The following is a 19,163-nucleotide window of genomic DNA, read 5'->3' as shown; positions in this document are numbered from 1 at the left end:
TAAATTCGACAGTCACACATGCTATGAATTTTGCATTTAACTAATTTTGATAGAAAAAACATGTTTCTGTGGATCAATCAGAAAAGACGCTCACTCAGGGTGCTCGTTGAGCACAAAATGTCGAGGCAGGCCTGAGATTCGTTGGTCAGCTCTCTCTTGGCACACAGTGATTCCGGCACCTTGCCTGCAGGCTTGCAGTGTTGCCAGCGGGAGGTGCAGAACTCCTCCAGTCCGTACAAACTCTCGTGCCAGGTATTGTCAGAAAATCAAGCTCTACTCCTGTCAAGGCATGGCCACCGGCCTCATTCTCTCCCAAGAGGTCTGGGGTTCATTGCCAGACAGTCAAGTCTTGAAATCGGTGGTTGGTGTGCAATAAAACATGAAGGGCACACCTAGGACTGCTACCTCACCACTCGGGACTCCTGGATTTCATTCTGGCCTCAGGCTTCTTGGAGTGGAGGTTTTAGGGTCTTCCCATGTTTACACGTGTGTTTCCTCCCACCTTCGAAAGACGTGTTTTGGCCACCCTGGATTGTTTGGTTGAAAAGCTCCAACTTTTTGCAGATTTGCAGATGATGGATGAGTGAAATTGGCAATTTCAAGTTGTGAAGACCATTTTGGTTGAGATTCAGAGCTCCTGAAATACATTGACTTTTCATTCATTTATGAAATCCCATTTTAAAAGATGAACTTCTTTCTTGACCTGTGTCTAAATATTTGAGTGTTTTAGAATTGTTTTACAATGAATACATTGCTGTGATGTCTATTTAAATTCAGTTCAAAAAGCCATGCATGGTGATAATGGGACTATTTCATATTTTGAAAGCTGGTTATTCATTTTGGAAATCAAGATCGGTCTCATGAAATTAATGTAAAATTGTACAAACATTATTCTGAGTACAGTGGTCCTGAGTATTTCATCTACTGTAGGTATGCTTCCCAAGCCTGCATACCTTTGCATTCCTAGTGTATACATTCAATGATGAATTGTTTTCACGTGATAAAGTGTCAGTTTTATAATGTAGTTTTAAAACATGCATGTGCTTTTTTTCTTATTCAGGCTTTCAAGACTCAGGATGGTTACATAATTGTGGCTGCAGGTAACAACCACCAGTTTGTAAAAGTGTGCAAGGTAAGATGTTCTTCCTTCCTTTGTTCACTGAGTACTGTTGTTAAATACAGTCTGGCTACAGTATACCATTAAACCAGTCTTCTGGAAATCTTTTAAATAGTATTTACTCATAGACAATAATTTTATATACTTATGTAAAGAAAAAGAGAAGAGCTTTCCAGATGACAATGGTACAAATGGTGCATAGAATTATTTTTTTTATATTTTAATGGGTTTAATTGACTGCTATGTCTTGCGCAATGGAAAACTCCATCCTCTGCCTTGTACAAGAAGCTGCTAAAACGATTCCAAAGATTTTATTCTCCTTAACTAACTAAACAAGTGAACAAAAACGCACACATATTATTTATTTTACTAGCATTTTTTCTTATTTCTGTTATTTCCAACATATCATATAACAGGTACTTACCTGATTTTCTTTTGACTTTCCTTTGGGGCACTTCCTATGTTAACTATTTCAACAGAAATGTTTTAAAAATTTGTAGGAATTATGAAGAGACATTTGTTAAAAAGGTTAGAAAAAAATAGAAAAAATGAACTGGAAATGTATTTGTATCGCTGTACCAATGGAACCACTGGCTCTTGCCTGTACCAGTGTTCTTTCCCTGGGCTGTTCTAAGCAGTGGCTGAAACTAGTAAGAGATTAAAACCAGGCAAGTGTGAATGCTGCTACTTTAAGTATGCTTGACTTTCTACAGTAGCAACACGAGGAGGAAAAGACTGGACCACTAAACTCCTTGGATTATGATTTCATCACTTTGTTAAACGTTTCCTGTAGAGGTCCCACTGTTTTGAAAGCCTGTACCTCCCCTGTTGCTTTCTATGCTTTCTATGAAAGAAAACAGGAATCTATGCTGCAATTTTAATGAGAATCAAATATGCTCCATTATTTCCACTGTGCACTATTATCTAAATCTAAGTTCTAAAACAGTTTATTCATTTAAAAAAAAAAATGTAGTTATTTCATAACTCCATTCCCAAAAATGCACATTAGCCTTGCTTAAGTGAACAGTACAAGATAAATAAAACAGATTCTGTCCTGTAAAACAGTGTAATTTCTGCAAGAGGTAGGGTACATCTTTCTGTCAAAAATCAACCTGTTTTAGGGGTACCATAGGATTGTATTTGTAGAGGAAACATGGGAGTGTGGTAGGACTTTGAAACAGTAGACTTTCAATTGTCTGCACAGACATAGATGGTTTTATTTAAATATGGAAATACAGAGCAGTGTATTTCCTCAGTCTGGTTTATGATTGAGATGTATCCTTCCTATTGTGCCTTTTTATGTAGGAACTCAATTCCAAAGCAGGAACTGCCGGCAGGCCTCTGTATATTTAAAACATATATAGCCATCAGTAGTCTGAGTCCCAGACAATCCTTCATTGATAGTCCCATGAGCTTGTCTTATTTCGTCCCGTGCTTCTCTGACTCACTAACATACCCTTCTTACAGTTTCAATTGTCTCGGAGTGTCAGCCAAACTGTAAAAGTTGTCTTTACCTTAAAGCGAGGCATGGTGCCTCCATGTTAAACTAACATTTCAGCTTGCATAGCTGTCCATATGCCAGAGCGTTTTTAGTCAAACCTGACAACGAAAGTGTAGAATACATTACTCAAATCTTATTTTCAAAATAAAATTTAAAAATAGACCAAAGTTAGTATAGTGTATCTTAGAACTGGGAATTGAATACAGTAAATCTCCTGCCAAAATTAAAAAAATGCAGATTTTCAGATTTTAAATTCAGTTAATTTCACTTAGGATTTACAACATATATAAATGTAGAGTGCCTGTTTTTTTTTAAATAATACAATTAAAGTTCAAAGTGTTTAATATGCAGATAACATATGTATATATATACAGTACCTGAACTGTAGACATAGGATAGGAAGCACAGAGCTTGATAAGGTTACTAATGTAGAAGACAGCATAATTATCCTTCTCTAGACAATATCGGGAAGCAATAAAATCCTTTTAAGTGAAAATACTACAGAATGAATTAATGTATTAATAATGTGAAATAATGTATTAATTACATTTCAATTAACATATTGGGTGCATGTTTGGTAACCAAATCACAGAATATACATTTCTACACTTTAATCAATCTAAAGAAAATTAGCAAGTCTAAAATGTCCTAAATTGATAGGTTAAAAGTGCATAAGTATAAACTAAGGTGAAGTACAGTTAAGAAAAAAAATAAAATGCATAAAGGATTGTGGGAGTGTGAAACACAGTGTCCTGTCACAGTGTTAAAGTTGCTATCAGTTCAATCACTTTCTAGAACTAAATCAAGCAAGATGAGCTCAGTGGAATAAGCGTTTCTAGTATTTAAGTTGGGTCTTATGCCCTTTTTATTTGTACTGTAAATGTTTTATGTTCTTAATCCTGGTTTGCAGATTCTAAATCTTCAGAATTTGGCTGAGGACCCAAAATATAAAACCAACAATCTGCGAGTTCAGAACAGAAGAGAACTCCTCAAGATTTTGTCTGAAAGGTAGGAATTTGTTTACAACACTGATTTTATATGAGGAACAAAGCTCGCATCTGTTGCAATGTTAGGAATTTCTCAATCTCAGTTAATTAAATTGATGAGTGTGGCCTTATGTTTTTTGTGTGTAATCTGTCAAGACAAGGCCAGTAACTATGAGCGCCAAACTGTTTTTACTTCATAAAACCTTCATTTTGTATGTTGACAAAACAGAAAAACACCCAAATCAATTGCTCTGTATTCTCTGACAATATTCGCTGCATACAGTATAGTGTGATAAATTAATCCTAGTTGTTTTAATAATTTGTGCAGTTTTTATTTTAACTAAAGCAAGTTTTTTCCAAGTTTGTTAAGCAAGTGTATGTGGATAATGGAAACTCATTCTTAAGTATTGTTTCCAAACAGAATATCTGAGCTATATTTGTTGTTATCTGAGTTTTAATCAAATAACAACAATTTGATTAAGCAATGTCATATATAGCCTTAAAGGACTTAGGTTAAATGTTGAAACGACTAAAAGTAAGGTCAAACTATACATCAACAATGTGGGGTCTCGCTAAGAAATGTTGTGTCCAAAAATGGCTCACATTGTGTTATGCAGCATCTGTTGTTATGTACAGTATTTGTCCCAAGGGTCCTAGGCCTGTGCTTTATATCCAAGAGCAGTATACTTATCAAATAAAGTATCCTGAAGGTCACATTTAAAGCATTTCCATTTAAGTAAATGGTGAAAATCATATTAATTATAAATTACTTCCCAGCTTTGTCTGGCTAAGGCATGTTTCTGTCTGAACTGTAGAATGCCTGTATAATGTAAGTGTAGTGTATTTTGTGGGGAATGGAGAACTTTAGTGATGTGTACAAGCCGCTCTATTTTGAGAGCTGTTGCAGGATAATTCTTAGAAAACATAATGGGTCACACTCTGGGAATCACAGTTTAAAATCAATAAAACAGAGGCACAGGTTAGCAGTGTCACTTCGTGTAGAGGTTGACCATAACAACAAGATTAGCAGAAGAGATCACACTGTAATACCATTTGTTTTTTTATTGTTTATATTTTGAACACACTCAGAAACTTTGGAACTTAGGAAATAAATGAAAAAATGCTCGTTAAAAGCATTTCTACTGAATATATGATGTTTAAAAAAATGAAGACTTGATATCAGAACAAGGAAGCTGTGTTCTTGTAATCATATGCATTCAAGCTTTACTTCTGCTTGGTAACTAAAAAAAAAGTAGCAAAAGACCAGATTATTTTCTGTGTAGCAACAGAAAACATCTTGTAGTTACCATGAACGCAAATGTGCTGCGAGCTCATGAGAGCAGAGATATTTCCTCTAATAATCCTGAAAATCTTTATTAAAAAAAAGCTTAAGGAATATCTTGTGTTCATACTTAAGGGATGTTTTTCAGGTAGTTCTCCAAAATTCCAAGCACATTTCTTTAAATAATTGCTTCTGGAAACTGCCAGTTGGTGTAATCAGAGAATATATATGCTTCTAATCAATACAACTACTTGTAAAGCACTTTTATTAGAGTGAGAATTTAAAGGCACCCCTAGCAAAACAATAAAACAGAAGGATGCTTCAGTCTTTTCTGTAAAAATGCAGGTGAAGAAGGTTATTGTGAAATTGCAAAGAGCAGATGATCATTCCTAACACCTTGACAGTTTTGGGTTAGAACCTGGAAAAAATAATAGCACTGTGATTTGGTTTTAAACCTTGTTCTTTGCTTCAGGAGAGGATCTGGTGCTTCCAAGAAACACATGTGCATTGCGTTTTGGATGTTATTGACTGCTGGAATGTAACCAGCTTGGCCCTGTACATCTTTTAAAACCATAACACACAGTTCAGACCACAAGACTTTGTTTGTTCCTAGATTCTCAGAAAAGAAGACTGCCGAGTGGTTACAAATGTTTGAAGGCACTGGTGTGCCCTACGGCCCAATCAACAGCATACAGCAAGTGTTTTCTGATCCTCAGGTCAGTCTCTGGTTTTGGTTTACACTAAATCTCTTATGTGTTTATTTGGCAAAGATAGGTTCAGTGAGATTTGTAACCTTTTGAAGCTTTTTGTTATTTTGAAGTATCATCAGAAGGTTCCAAAATCCTTTTGTCTGTCCAGTTATTCACAGTTCCCATGGAACAGACATTCTTCCCCAAATCATTTACTGCTAAACTTTTCAACTGCTTCATAGATAAAGTCTTGGAATTGAGTCACTCCTTTTTTTCTGAAGGAGATTATAAGGCTCACTGACTTCACTTCAACATTAATGCTTATTCGCAACACAGAAAATATATTTTAAAATAATCCTGAACAACATCACGTTTGGGCGACACAGTGACGCAGTGGTTAGCATTGCTGCCTCTCAGCTCTGGGGTGCTGGGTTCAGTTCTTGACCTGGGATGCTGTCAGTGTGGAGTTTGTATGTTCTTCCCACATTTGTGTTGGTGCCCTCCTTGCGCTCTGGTTTCTTCCAAAGACATACTTTTTGCTTAATTAGTTTCTTGGAGTGTGTAACTGGCACTGGTGTGAGTGTGTGTTTGAGTCTGTGTGTGCCTTTCGATGGAGTAGCATCCCGTCCAGGGTGTATCCTGCCTTGTGCCTGTGGATGGATGACATCAAAGTTCAGATTTTGAATTGCAAAACACATAAAATGAATGGTGCTGCTCTGCCTCTCTGCTGACATCAACTTAAGATCAGGTGCTTACAGGATGTAAATCTTCTGGGAATTTTGTGGATAAACATACATATTCATTTCTATTTATAGTCTTTCTAGGCTCATTATACTGCAGTGTTTTCCATTTTTCCAGTGTTTTTTATTTCTAGAAGAGAGCAAATGGAAAATATCATAAATCATGGAATCACTTCTTAAATAAGTTTTAAAACAAGTTCAGATAATACACAGGACTACTGACTTCACATTTGGAAGGCTAACTATTTTTTATTTATTTTAACTACTTTTACTCTTTACTTTTATTTTTAACTAATTATTTACAGGCTAACTTTACATCAGCGATTTGCTGTAAATATCATCCTATTTGTAATAGATTTCCATCTGAAATAACAAATACTTACAGTATATTAGATTTTTAATCCATAGTGTCATTTATACACATACTGTATAAAGAAATACAGCTTCTTAACTTCTTATTCAGAATACTGTATGCTCCTTAAGGCATTATTATAAGATTAACCATGATTTACCCATAGTAAATAGGATTGTTGCATAACATACTTTAGTTACAATCCTGATGGTGTTAAAGTTACAAAATAGGTAGGTTATTCAGTCTTGCTATATATAGAGTATTAATCTAGCCCAAGCCTAGACGAAGAAATTATAAACATTAATGTTATATTAACAATAAATAAACCAACACACAACAATAATGTTTAGATGTCAGTATCGTAAAAACAAATACTGTATGTGTAATTCTACAAGCTCCAAAGTTTTCTGTGTTTTACTGACATAGAACACCAAGAAATCTTCCCCTATGATCTGTGGATTCTGCAATGAAGGACAAACATAATTTCTAAATAAATAAGACAGTAAGTCTCAGAAGAAGGCTCAAAATGCGGACATCTTTGAAATTCTGATAACCTGGACAGAATTGGGTTTCAAGTCAGAATAAGGCACTCCTGGCACAAGCTTTTGATGGATGATAATGTTGTCTGTTCTTGTGTGTTTCTTTCCTTGTTTGTTGTCTTGCTGTATTTACTGTTTCTTGTTCTATAACCCATAACATAGTTAGGCTGGTCCAATGACCTTACTGTGAATGTTCTGGCAATTGTTGAATATTTAAGCTTGTATTTAAGCTGTTATGTGGCTGATTTAATTATTTTTATGGTGAGTTAGTTTCCTCTCACTCCTTTCGTCATCTGTGTCTTCCTTTATGTGCACTTGCCTCTTGCCCCAAGGACAGAAGCATCAATACAGGAAACCAATACCCATTGTCTCAAACCTTAAAGAATAAGGCACTCAATCTGGGAAGTGCAAACAAGCTAATGCCATTTGAAACTCAGCTGCTCCCATTAACTGCAACAATACCACAGTAACCATGTTTTACTGTATATCCATAATGCTGCAGAATAAACGTTGACATTGTAGCGGCGAGGCTTATTAATAAGAAAGAATTAAGTGTTCTGAGCTTTCCCAAATGAGGCCTCCTCTCTCTGTTCATCTCTGTGGCGCAGCCACAGAGAAACTATTCATGCAGGCTGATTTAAAGATGTTTTCTTTTGATAAGGGACAGCTCCCAAAGGGGGATGCACTTAGCTAAGCCTGGCTATCATGATCAGTGGTCATCCATTGGCGCCTATCTGTCTAGGGAGTGCCAGATGGACATCTGGACTGCATTCCTAAGTGTCAGGAGTAAGTGACTCATATCTCACCTTGATCAACCAATCAGGGACTGGTAGGGCCGAGTAACCCACGAGGGACTCTGATGCCCATGGAACTTTCAGCCAATGAACGAGCTGAAGTTCCTCTAGGTAAAAACAGGCAACACAGAGGGCCTGAGAGAATTCAGAGAATTCTGTGGACTTTTCTAAAGGGAATTCAAAGGAGAATTCCAGGGCAGGACGGCCCAGGAGCAGAAGGCTCCCAAGGGCAGGACATTCTCGCAGCGCGCCTTCTGACCATCCTGAGACTCAGCCCGGACAACCACAGAACGGCCAGTGTGTCCGAGTGCCAGAACTTTCCTTTGTTCTAAGAGTCTAGTGCGGAGGTTGCCAGAGAGTAACCAGAGGATCCACCCGAGGTTAGCACCAGCAGCAGGCCTCGTGAACAGGTCAGAACTGTGGACAGCTGAATCACTATTCAGAACTAGCTCTTCATCAGGAACGAAGCGGTCCTCTTCCTGACTTGCTGGGACCCACAGTCATCTTTTCTCCTGTGCGCAAACTTTGCTAGTTAAAGCCAACACTAACTAGCTGGTCAGTGAGCATCTGCAGCGCACCGTCGCAAACCGCACAGCACAGCCTGGCACCAAGCCAGAGAGCGCGGATTGGGCAGCAACAAGCCTGCAACTGTTTCTTTGTGCCCGCAGGAGATCTGAATCCCCAGAGATTGGATGAGTATTCAACTTCAATGCATTACAGCTCGAGAATTCAATTGTTATCCCAACCAGTTGATATCAATTTAATTCCTAAGAGTTATGTACTTGTTCTGAGTATCTAATGTAGAAGTTATAACCAAGTTCATTTATGAAACGGTCTTAATGAATGATATACTGAACGTATGTCCTCTTGATATGTGTAACACTTTGTAACTGACTGAATATATACCTTTTGTATTCTGATAACCCTCTCGATAAGATCTTTTAGGTTTATATGCATGTTCTATGTATTAATAAATATATCCTCGTGTATTAGTACCTGTGTGTGTGCGTTGAGTTATATCGCATGGTTGGATTCTAAAGCCATCAAAAGAATCAATTTTGTGCTTTACTGCTACAATTAATAATTGTCCCAGTAAATGCCCAAACCCTACAGAACTGGTGCCTTCAGAGAGCACACTACAATATAATTCATTTATGTGTGGAAAGCAAACGGTTGGCTCTGGTAGTGATAAGGTCTTATTTGACTGACTACAGAAGGGTGTGAAATTCTCAAACAATAGGACATCAGAATGTACACTTTGACTTTGTGCTGGTGTTTAAAATAGTACAAGATCATGTACAGTATGCCCCTTTACCTTCTGTGTTTAATATTGATGTGTCCCTGTCCTAGTCACAGCATTTATTGTGATGCAAGAGTTTTGCCAGGGCTGTTCTTGGATTATAAAAACATTGTAAGTGAGCTTTCTGGATGTCAAAATTCTGTTAAACTTACTTCAACACTACACTGAACAGTGCTGTGACTTTGTGCATCCATAAACTGCGCCTTTGTTATTATAAGGTTATCCACATGTTGCAAATATTGCCATAAAGCTTTCCAGCAGGTCTAGCACAAGTCCATTACTTAGATGGAGTCTATTCTTAGTTTTAAAGAGTGATAATTTGAATTGTATATTTTATATAAACAGAAACAGTCTAAACCCAATGGGGGCCATTTAGAGCAGTCAGAGATGCCCCTGTAATTTTCTTCCTTCCTCAATGACTTACAGTATCTGAAACACAACAATTTGGTTTAGCGGTCTTTTAGAAGAAGGCATTCCAGTCAAATAATTAAAATATACTGTATGTACTGTACCTTTCTTTCTCGTGGAGCTTACAGGAATGACAACAGCATTCTTACAGTGGCATACGGGCAGCAGGAGATCACTTTATTAGCCATATACAATTTCTTGCATTAGGAATTTGTCTTTTCACATACCCCAGCTTGCTCTCCATGAGACACACAGGCACACAGACAGAGAAAGAGAAGCTTATGGTTAGAGCACAGGGTCAGCCATTTATACAGCGTCCCTGGAGCAGCTGGGGTTAAGTCAGGGGCCCAACGGAGTAGGATTCCTCTGCCGGCTGTGGGATTTGAACCAGCAACCTTCCTGCCACAGGCACAGATCCTTTCGGCAAACTGAGCGCCGAAACAAAAGCTTCACCTCCGTTAACTGTCTCCTTCCTCTTTTATAGATTTAAGCCATGCCCCTTTCCACAAACCATCCACTTTTAAAGCTATATTTCCTCAACACCTGAAGTCTCACAAAAATACTTTAGCATAACAGTATAGGGGATTTACAACACTGGCTGTTTATTGAGAATAGAATGTTGTATTATTTTACTTCACCTTCACCAAGGATAATAATTTACACATGGAAGAGCATCTCACAACTTTCACGTTCATGCCTATTATTAAAAAACTTTGTGACATCATTGTTAGTATGTAAATATTTATGATTATTAACAGTTGTTCAGAGAAGCAACTTAAACATGAATATCAAATGAGATTAATATTACTTTAGAGTAAGCAAGTGCATCAGCATGCAGGCTGCAAAGGATCAGTTAGACATTAATTTCATGCTTAAAAAGGAAAAGAAATAAAAAACAATGTTCTTCAGCTTTACTCCACACACATACATCATGGTATAGCCATAATAAATATCACAATATATAGTATAGTACATGCCATGCATATGATCTGATTCCATTAATTATTCCATTAATCCAGTGGCAAGGTACTGATTATAAGGTTATCCACATGTGATTCTTGAAACATGTGAAACTGATTGTTTCATAAGGATTGCACTGGTTTGGGTGAAATAGATCCATTTTATGGCTGGATTAATTACCAACAACACAAATTGACAGTTGAGCCAGCAAAATTCAAATATCAACTACAATACCATGCATCGCTGTTACTATGAACCCGTATTTGTCAAGCAGCTCTCTTGACCAGCTGAAAATAATTTAGTTGTCAGTTTAGTTATGTTGTCATCAAAATATCTCACTCATTTTTCAACCCATAGTTACTGTATGTAAAGCGTAGTATTCCTAAATTCTTAGTTACTATATTTCACTGTTTATGGTACTGTGGACAGTGTTCTATAGGAGGTCTTGTCCTATGTTGACAGATTACATCAATGTCCTGATTACATGGTCATTAAAGAACTCATGGCATTGCTTGTAAGAATAGTGCCATTAACTTACTTATTGACTTTTCAGTCTTCTTATGTATCTCCAGAATATAGTTTTGGACGTTAATGTCATATTCAGTGAATTTCAGCTTTCCTGTCCAAACAGGTGTCAGACAGAGCATGGCTGTCTTTCATACACAATACTGGGCTTCAGTCCACCACAGTGAAGACCCTTGTTAAGCTATGAAGTATTTATTTGTATAAACAGAATCAGAATCATAGGTAATGAATTATAGTTGGTGGCAAATGAGCAAATAAATAATGAAAATGAATGTGAGGAGTCTGCATCCAATAGTTCACAGTATATTTTCCTTTAACTAAACTTGCTCTAGTTTTGTAGGATTCAAAGTCTTGGACTGAGTAGCTTCATGGTCTGAAATACTTGAATTTCTTTATGAAGGTCTGTTTAAAAGAACTGGATTGTTTTTGTGGTTGGGTGTTTTGCTAAAATCCGTGACACGTTTTGTTATTGTTTGTTTTCAGTGCCAACACATAAGCAATCATCCAAAGATGTTTACTGACTGATATAACCAAAAATAGCTAGAAAATATATTAATCTTATACTCTGTTTGAATTTATATGAAATACAATTTTTATAGCCCAATTATTACTTTTTGGCACCTTTGCTGCATTGATGATTTCATTTTTTGCAGCAGTGGGGACACAATGTTAATATAAAAAAGGTAGCTTAAATCTCATTCCTGCTAGCTGATAATTGTTCAGCATATTGTACAGTTCAAAAGTGTCATATCAACATGTGAATGTTTGAAAAGCTCTATGCCAATAACATTAATATACAGCACAGAAAGTATTTTTTTCTGTGTTGAAAAAAAAAGTTTGTTTGGAGTACTCAGCATAAAACAATTCACTCATCTGAAACCCATACTAATTCAACCATATTAATTGGTTTGGTTTGTATCATAAATCTTTTAATGGATTTCTTTTGGAAAAACCTTGGCTGCTATAGGTTTGATTTCTTTTGTATCCCAAATAAAATGTATTCCTCTAACTAAAACTGTTAGTTCACTTGATAGGTTAAGTGCACCACACAAGCACCTTATATGAAACAAAAAGAAAAGAAACACTTTGTCAGTTTTCAGATGATCATGTATCAATTTATATTAATTTCTTGAAATGCGCACTTTATTTTTGTGTTGAAAGTTCAGTAAAAGACTTGTCCTGCCTTTTCTGGTAAATTTGGAATACTACTTTACTCGAATTATATGGTCATAGTGGGCACCACATCAGCACGCAGACTGGAAATGACTAACTAGAGGTTAACTACACATTGAAAAGTAAGCAGAACAAGAGCAAAATATTTAACAATATAAATGTGCATCCTTTAGAGCTGTGAAGCCAACACATCCGGGTATTAGTAATCCTATTTGGATTTGAAGACCAACACAATCAAAGGCAGAATTATTTTCTTTGATTACTTTCTTTGATTCAGCAAAAACATTGTTTCAGGTTTATCTTCCAAGACCTCAAATAAAAGTGTGACTGGAGACCTTGTTCTCCCAGTAATTTATGGTAAGAAAGAATCCTTCTCAAGTCCTTATATATGCTTTTACAAGTGAAGTCCAGCGGTGATTTGGTTAATCAGAACAAAACAGGGCAGCACATTGCCTGTTGTGGCTGCCGGCGTGTGTGTGCATTTTTCCTACCCTCGTCACCCTCTGACTCCCGCTAGTCTGCGCGACATTGTCGTTTCTTTTGTGTTGCTAATCAAAGTCCATATCCTCCTTTAACAGTAAGTCTTTTTTATGACGGTCTTTGCCTTTCAGTATCTAATAAAATAAAACGGGCTCTGAAATTAAAAATAGTTGGCTTTTATGTTCTTTTTAATAAGGGAAACCTCAAGCCACATCAAGCTTTATGTACATGTTCCTTGGGATGCATTAAGTAAAAACAGCCTGCATTAGTCAAAAACAGAACCCTTTATTACAGACTCGACGAACTGAATCAATTACCTCAACACAACACTGATGAACAGCAGCTTCCTTGATCACGATTAATAGATTGCACATACTAATCCCTACATAATTGTTTAAGAACAACGCTCCCTCGATTAATTCTGAATTAGGTTGGGTTTGCTGGTTAAAATGCAGTTCAGTAACACCAAAAGTATTTCTTAAAAAAATCTATCACTACACTACACATAACAGAAAGTCAGCCATACAAGAATCACCCACGGCAACAGTAAAACCAGTTTGAAAATTAGCTCAGCTTCTTTAAGAGACTGAAATATAAACAGAATGGAAGTAATATATTTCATTTTGTGTTGTAGCGTTTAATTTATAGACACCATAGTTGTGAACAAAACATGCTTCATGTGCCAGAAATTGAAAGGTTTTTTAATGTTTTAAATGTATAAAGTGTCCAAAAACTGTGCTTGTCTGTTGCCTAATATGCTGATATAAAATGGTATGAATAAACAAAATGGAAAGTGGATACATATATATATGTAATCTTCCTTATTTATTTAGTTTTGATATATCAAATGAGTTTTGTGGTTTAATTCACTGGAGCAGTCAGATGCTTGTGTCTACTTCTGCTAGTATTGGCTTCTGAAGTATCTGTGAAAGAAAACAGTCCTGAAAATGGAAATAACAGATATTCATGGTAGACTCTGGAGGTTTGCCATAAATGACAGGAGCAGAGGAACTTGAACAGACAGGTCAAATCATACTGCTATTCAAGAACGTGAGGGAAAAAAAAAGTAGAGTTCCAGACTAAAGGAAGTAGAGAAGTGAGAAACAGGAGATAAGGTCAGGACAAAGAAGAGATCTGACTAGCTCATCTGGAGAAGGTTTTCATGGGGATTACAGTGCAGGCCTTCTGTTAAGGAGGTTGTTAGTGTAACTCCAACCTGGGCAGGCTACTATTTATGAATTGAGAGGGTTGAGCCGAGATGGACAGGTGTCACTTGCAGTGGAAGGGATTAGAGTTCAGGGTAGGTTTGTTTTCAGGCTGTTTTTGTCTAGCTGTGGAATGTGGGAATGGTTTGGTTACAGTCTATCCATTTGATCTGTTCTGGGTTTGATCCGCTTTAAAAGTCTTTGTTTTCAAGTTTCTTTGTTACTTTGTTTTTGTGAAGTTCCTTTGCTCTAGGGTACTACAGTAGTGTGTCACCTCTGATTTGAACCTCCAGCCTTCCACTACACCCAGTTACATGTCCAGAACCCCAACCTCAACCTTTCACTGTTCATTTAGCAACCATGCTTGAATGGGCACTATTAACATTATGTACTACTAGACTTTAACTTCATGATTGTTGAAAATGTGTGTTGGAGTGCACAATAATGACTGAGTGTTAACTTGAATATTAAAGGTAATTTATCAAATGCTTTTCTCTTAAGCCTTTAATTGTTCATAAACAAAACCAGAGAGAAGAGTTTGCACGTTTTACATTCTTTCAGCGGAATAAGTCAGACTGAGCTGGTAAAATTTGGGCACTAAAGTGAGTGACTACTTAAGAATGAATTCTGCTTTAAGAAGTACCTTGTTAACACTTCTGGAATTTGCAGTTCATGGAAGTTGCCACATCACTTTGTGGAAGATGGTATAGGTTTTCTTCTTTTAAAATTAAGCTTGCATTTAACACATGAAAATAGCATAGTAAAACCTAGATCTGAATGACCTTTTGTATTAAAAAATGTTGTTATACCCGATTATACATAAACTGAGAAACATGATCTATGGAATATTCATGATCACATCTGAATCAACATTGAGTGTTCTAAAAAAGCAATAATCCTTTCCTTTGATCACCAAGTATATATGTATATCTTTGTGTTTATTTATTTTTTCTGCAACATAACCTCCAGCAAGGTTTTAACTTGGTAAGGGTCACTGTAGCATGATGAAACGAGTCTCAACCAAGACAGCTCTCTCTTTTCGGGGCATGGCATGACTGAAGCTATTCAGGGGCTTTCGATTTACATCAATATCTGTAAAACAGATGTTTTTCAGAGTCAGGAGGAAATGCTTCACAAATTTTCCACTGTACTGTGAAGTGCGCAAATCTCCTTCCGTGCAGAACCTGACATTTCCTCCGTTATTCGTTTTGGTCAGTGCTGTCAGGCCTGCTTTGCTGTCATATAAGGTTTCCGCAGAACTTTTAAATAATGAACGGCTAAAAACGTAGAAAAGCAATTTTCATTTTTGCCAGTCAAGCAGCTAATTGGCTCAGGAATCTAACTGGGGGAGATGAGTTAGAAAGAAAATCAGGAGGGACTATGTTTTTGGAGGAGTGCAGTTACTGTAGTTCTTCCTGCTGTTGGGTTTCCATTTTATTTTACTTCAGTTTAGCCCCTGTTTTATTCATTGTAGATGTGGAACTCTATGTGGATGATTTTAGACATTCATATAAGCTGGAAGTAGTGTGCTATAAGAGAAGTTTATGCTTATGGAAGCAGACCTACAGTTGTTATTCTCTTCTTCTTTTGTCTTTTAAGGTATTTTTTCCCTTTTTACTTCACACTGTAATAAATTATTTTCAGTCTCTTTTTTGAATGTTTGTGAATGGTACACAGCACGACTGTATGCTCTACATTTTTCTTTTGTGATATTGGATAATAATATAACCCTGCTCAATATAAACCAAAATCAGTTAAATAGTTTATCTAAAAAAGATTACATAAGAACTGAAATCTTAAATCTTTGTATGTTTGTGTAAAACAATTGTACTTTTTCCATGTCTGTATTGAACACATACTGTACACAGTCTATGCTGGAAAAAAAATCTGTGAAACTTTTCAAAAACCTATTCAAAAACCTGAGAATTTCTGGAAGCAGAACAGTCCCTGTGGATGGTTTGACTGACAATGGGTGAGATACAAATACTGGCTGGTGAAGGAGTTTAATTGTAGCATTACATCTTAAAGCTCAGATGAGAGATTTATTTTACATAGGCAGTTAAGTTTTATATAGAGCTTTCCACTAGCTCACATGTATTGTTTTTAACTAAATCCCAAACCCTCTGATGAACTCAAGCTAAAACTGTTTGTAATACTGTATATAATACATTATAGATTATACAGTTTTAATATAGTATTACTGGAAATTGAGAGACATGACCTTATTAGACTATGACTATTTCTACCATTCATATGAGAAACACAGTTTTACACTACTTTATACATTTCACATATTTTACATAAAGTATTTATGCTCCATAAAGCTGTAGATTTTCTTTTCTGTTTGAAAGTTCTCTAATTTTTTATGTTTTCTTTAAGTGATTTAAGTCTGCTTTACTGTTTGACTTATTGGTCCTCTATAATAAAATGAATCCTTATTTAATTTATTATTTACGTTAAGATGTTTTTGATTACATGTAAGTGTTGATCACCTACTCTTGAGAATACTGCTGTGCGTTTTTTAGCCAATACCTCAGTCTGCACCAGCCAGAGGTTGGCAATAACACAAAGTTTTACTCGAAAGCTTGTGTTAGCTATACTACTAGAATTGTAACACAACCACATTAGCTTTCAATCTGAAACCAGAAAAATTCTGAGTTGCCCTGTGGGAGAGAGCACAAGTTAAAGTTTCAAGAAGGTGAAAAGAAAGGAAAGCATAAGTAATCATTTTATTAAATCACAAGAAGCAGAATGGCAGGAAGCAAGAACAAAAAGAAAAGGATTAAGTTAAAATGGAATGCCAATAAGGGGACTCTTTATGCCTCTTAAGAGAACAAATAGCTTTTATGACTGTGCATTTTCTCACAGTTCACCTGGTTCTTCACCAAATAAAAGCTTTTAAAAACAAAAAAGAGCTTTCAGAGGTTCTTGTTATGTTACAGATAAACTGCCAAGTTTTTCCCTTCACAAATTCCTTTTTGTAAGTTTGGTCAAAGATCAATCATCAGCTTTCCACTCTGAAATTGAAGATTTCATTTTTCACCCCCAGTAAACAGACATCAATAACCAGAGAGTTTATGTCTATTTGAAATAACCCAGAAAGAACCTTACAGTTGTGCTGTTTTGTTGTAAATATCCTTATAGATAAACTTGACATTATATTTTAATTGTCATTCAGTGTTTCTGTAGAAATGTCCTAAATCTCTATTTAAATCTAGATATTCCAGTTTTCTGTAGAAATCCATATACAGTAAGTGATTAGGTGTTAACAACCTTGAGGAAAAGTAATTTACTTTCCCTAAAGTGATTTAAGAGTCTCCATTTGGAAACTGAAGACAGTTCACTCTCTTTTGCTTTAAGTGCTTTGCTCATTTTTAATCTTCACATTATTTATGCTAATAAATATCCATTTGCATTCTTGTCAGATCTAAACATTGAAGTGCATTAAATCCTCTTGCTTACATGCACAGTTAAAACTGTTTGCTTTCATGATGCTTTATTGCAGGAGAACTCTTTGGAGTGCAAGGAGTAAGAAGTCATAGATTCAAATAATTTCTGTAAGTGACTGGTAAATTGTAAGCTTTTCAAGGACGATCTTAAATAATTTAAAATTAAATGAACTTTTCCTTATAAAGCTGTTCACCTTACCGAATATGCTTTTAGATTATATAATACAAGTAATTCAAATAAAACTTTTTTTTGTTGATGTCTTCATTGTGGTGTGCACACTTGTTTCTTTTTTAACAAAAGCAAGGGTTGATGCTAATCATGGTTTCTTCTTACAAGCTTCTTCTTTCTGTTACAGTTTGTGCAGAAGGCATGCTGTGGACACATTACCATTTAACATAGAAATAACAGTATTAAACAATTTATCATGATATATTTGATTTGAGTGAGTACAGAAGAGAAAATTGTAATGTTTGTTCTTGTTTACACTGTATCACCTACAAACTCCCAGAGATGACAAATAAATATGTGCAAATGTATTTATTTGCACATATTTATTTGTTTACAGTTTATATTTTACAGTTTACAGTTTACAGTTCATGAAAAAACACATTACTAATTGTGAGCTGATTGAGTTAATTAATTATGATTTCTAATTTTCTCATTTTTACACACAGTTTATGAACTCACAAACACAAATTACTGATCACCGTTGCCTAAAACCATAACATGGCCTTGAATAATTGAATAATTTAAAAATCATCTAATCTAATTTCCCAGTTTTTGCTGTGCTTGTTGCATTATAACTAATTACGTAGCACAGAAACTGTTTTTTTGTCAAACTTAATGGTCTCTGCAGTTGATTCTGCCTCACATTGTTCATTTTAATTAGATGGTTATTAGAATAAATTGGCCCTGGTGTGAGTGTGTGCATGTTTGTGTCTGTGTGTGCCCTGCGATGGATTGGCGTCTCATCCAGGGTGTATCCTGCCTTGAGCCCATTGCTTTCTGGGTTAGCCCCAGTACCCCCCTGCAACCTGAAAAAAAGTGGTTTAGAAAATGGATGGATTGTTATCAGAATAATTGAAAGCCCTGCAGATGGATTAGTAAACCACGTACACAATTTTTTTTCTCTTTATTGTCTCCGGGGCTCTGTTGCAATCATTAGATTTCCTAATATCTGTGCAACACATAACTACTCCTTTATAATTTACTACAGGCAGAGACACCCACATACAGTATTTAATGTGTATTTCTATTTCATGGCTCATCAGGAAAACATACACATCCCTGTTAAATACCCTTACTTTTTCCCACCATTATCTCAACTATAATTTCTGTTCCTTTATGCAAAGGAAGAAACTTCTATATTATGTTCATGACTTTAGGAATTTCAATGATGGATAAGGAATAATTTAGTAGTTCTGACCACCAGCCTCTGTTCATGGTGTTTTGAACTGTATTGTACATAGAAAGTAGTCAAAATCTTCAAGCGATAAAGTGTGTAGTGAGTAATAAGAATTCTAAAATAGAAGGATACATTCATTAAGAATGTCAAAGAGGAGGACAAGTTACATTCAGTATATTATTTTATGCCTCAGTGAATAAAACTCAGCTTCACTGCCAACAGGTTGAGTGATTCATTTCACTTTAATCCATCAAAGT

At 35.9% G+C, this 19,163-nt stretch overlaps 1 protein-coding gene across 2 annotated transcripts in view; it reads left to right on the top strand.

Annotated features, from left to right (window-relative positions):
- The window catches only part of sugct (succinyl-CoA:glutarate-CoA transferase), a 202,023-nt gene that overhangs the window by 76,786 nt on the left and 106,074 nt on the right, over window positions 1–19,163 (top strand). For both annotated transcript variants that reach the window (XM_015354585.2, XM_006634415.3), the window contains 3 exons: window positions 1,061–1,132; window positions 3,529–3,626; window positions 5,500–5,602. In XM_015354585.2, the coding sequence (XP_015210071.2) occupies window positions 1,061–1,132; window positions 3,529–3,626; window positions 5,500–5,602 (273 nt within the window). The remainder of the gene's footprint in view (window positions 1–1,060; window positions 1,133–3,528; window positions 3,627–5,499; window positions 5,603–19,163) is intronic.

Source organism: Lepisosteus oculatus, chromosome 6 (assembly GCF_040954835.1).
Source record: "Lepisosteus oculatus isolate fLepOcu1 chromosome 6, fLepOcu1.hap2, whole genome shotgun sequence".
Taxonomy (NCBI): domain Eukaryota; kingdom Metazoa; phylum Chordata; class Actinopteri; order Semionotiformes; family Lepisosteidae; genus Lepisosteus; species Lepisosteus oculatus.
Note: the sequence above shows the minus strand (reverse complement) of the source record. Positions and strands in the feature narration are given on the sequence as shown.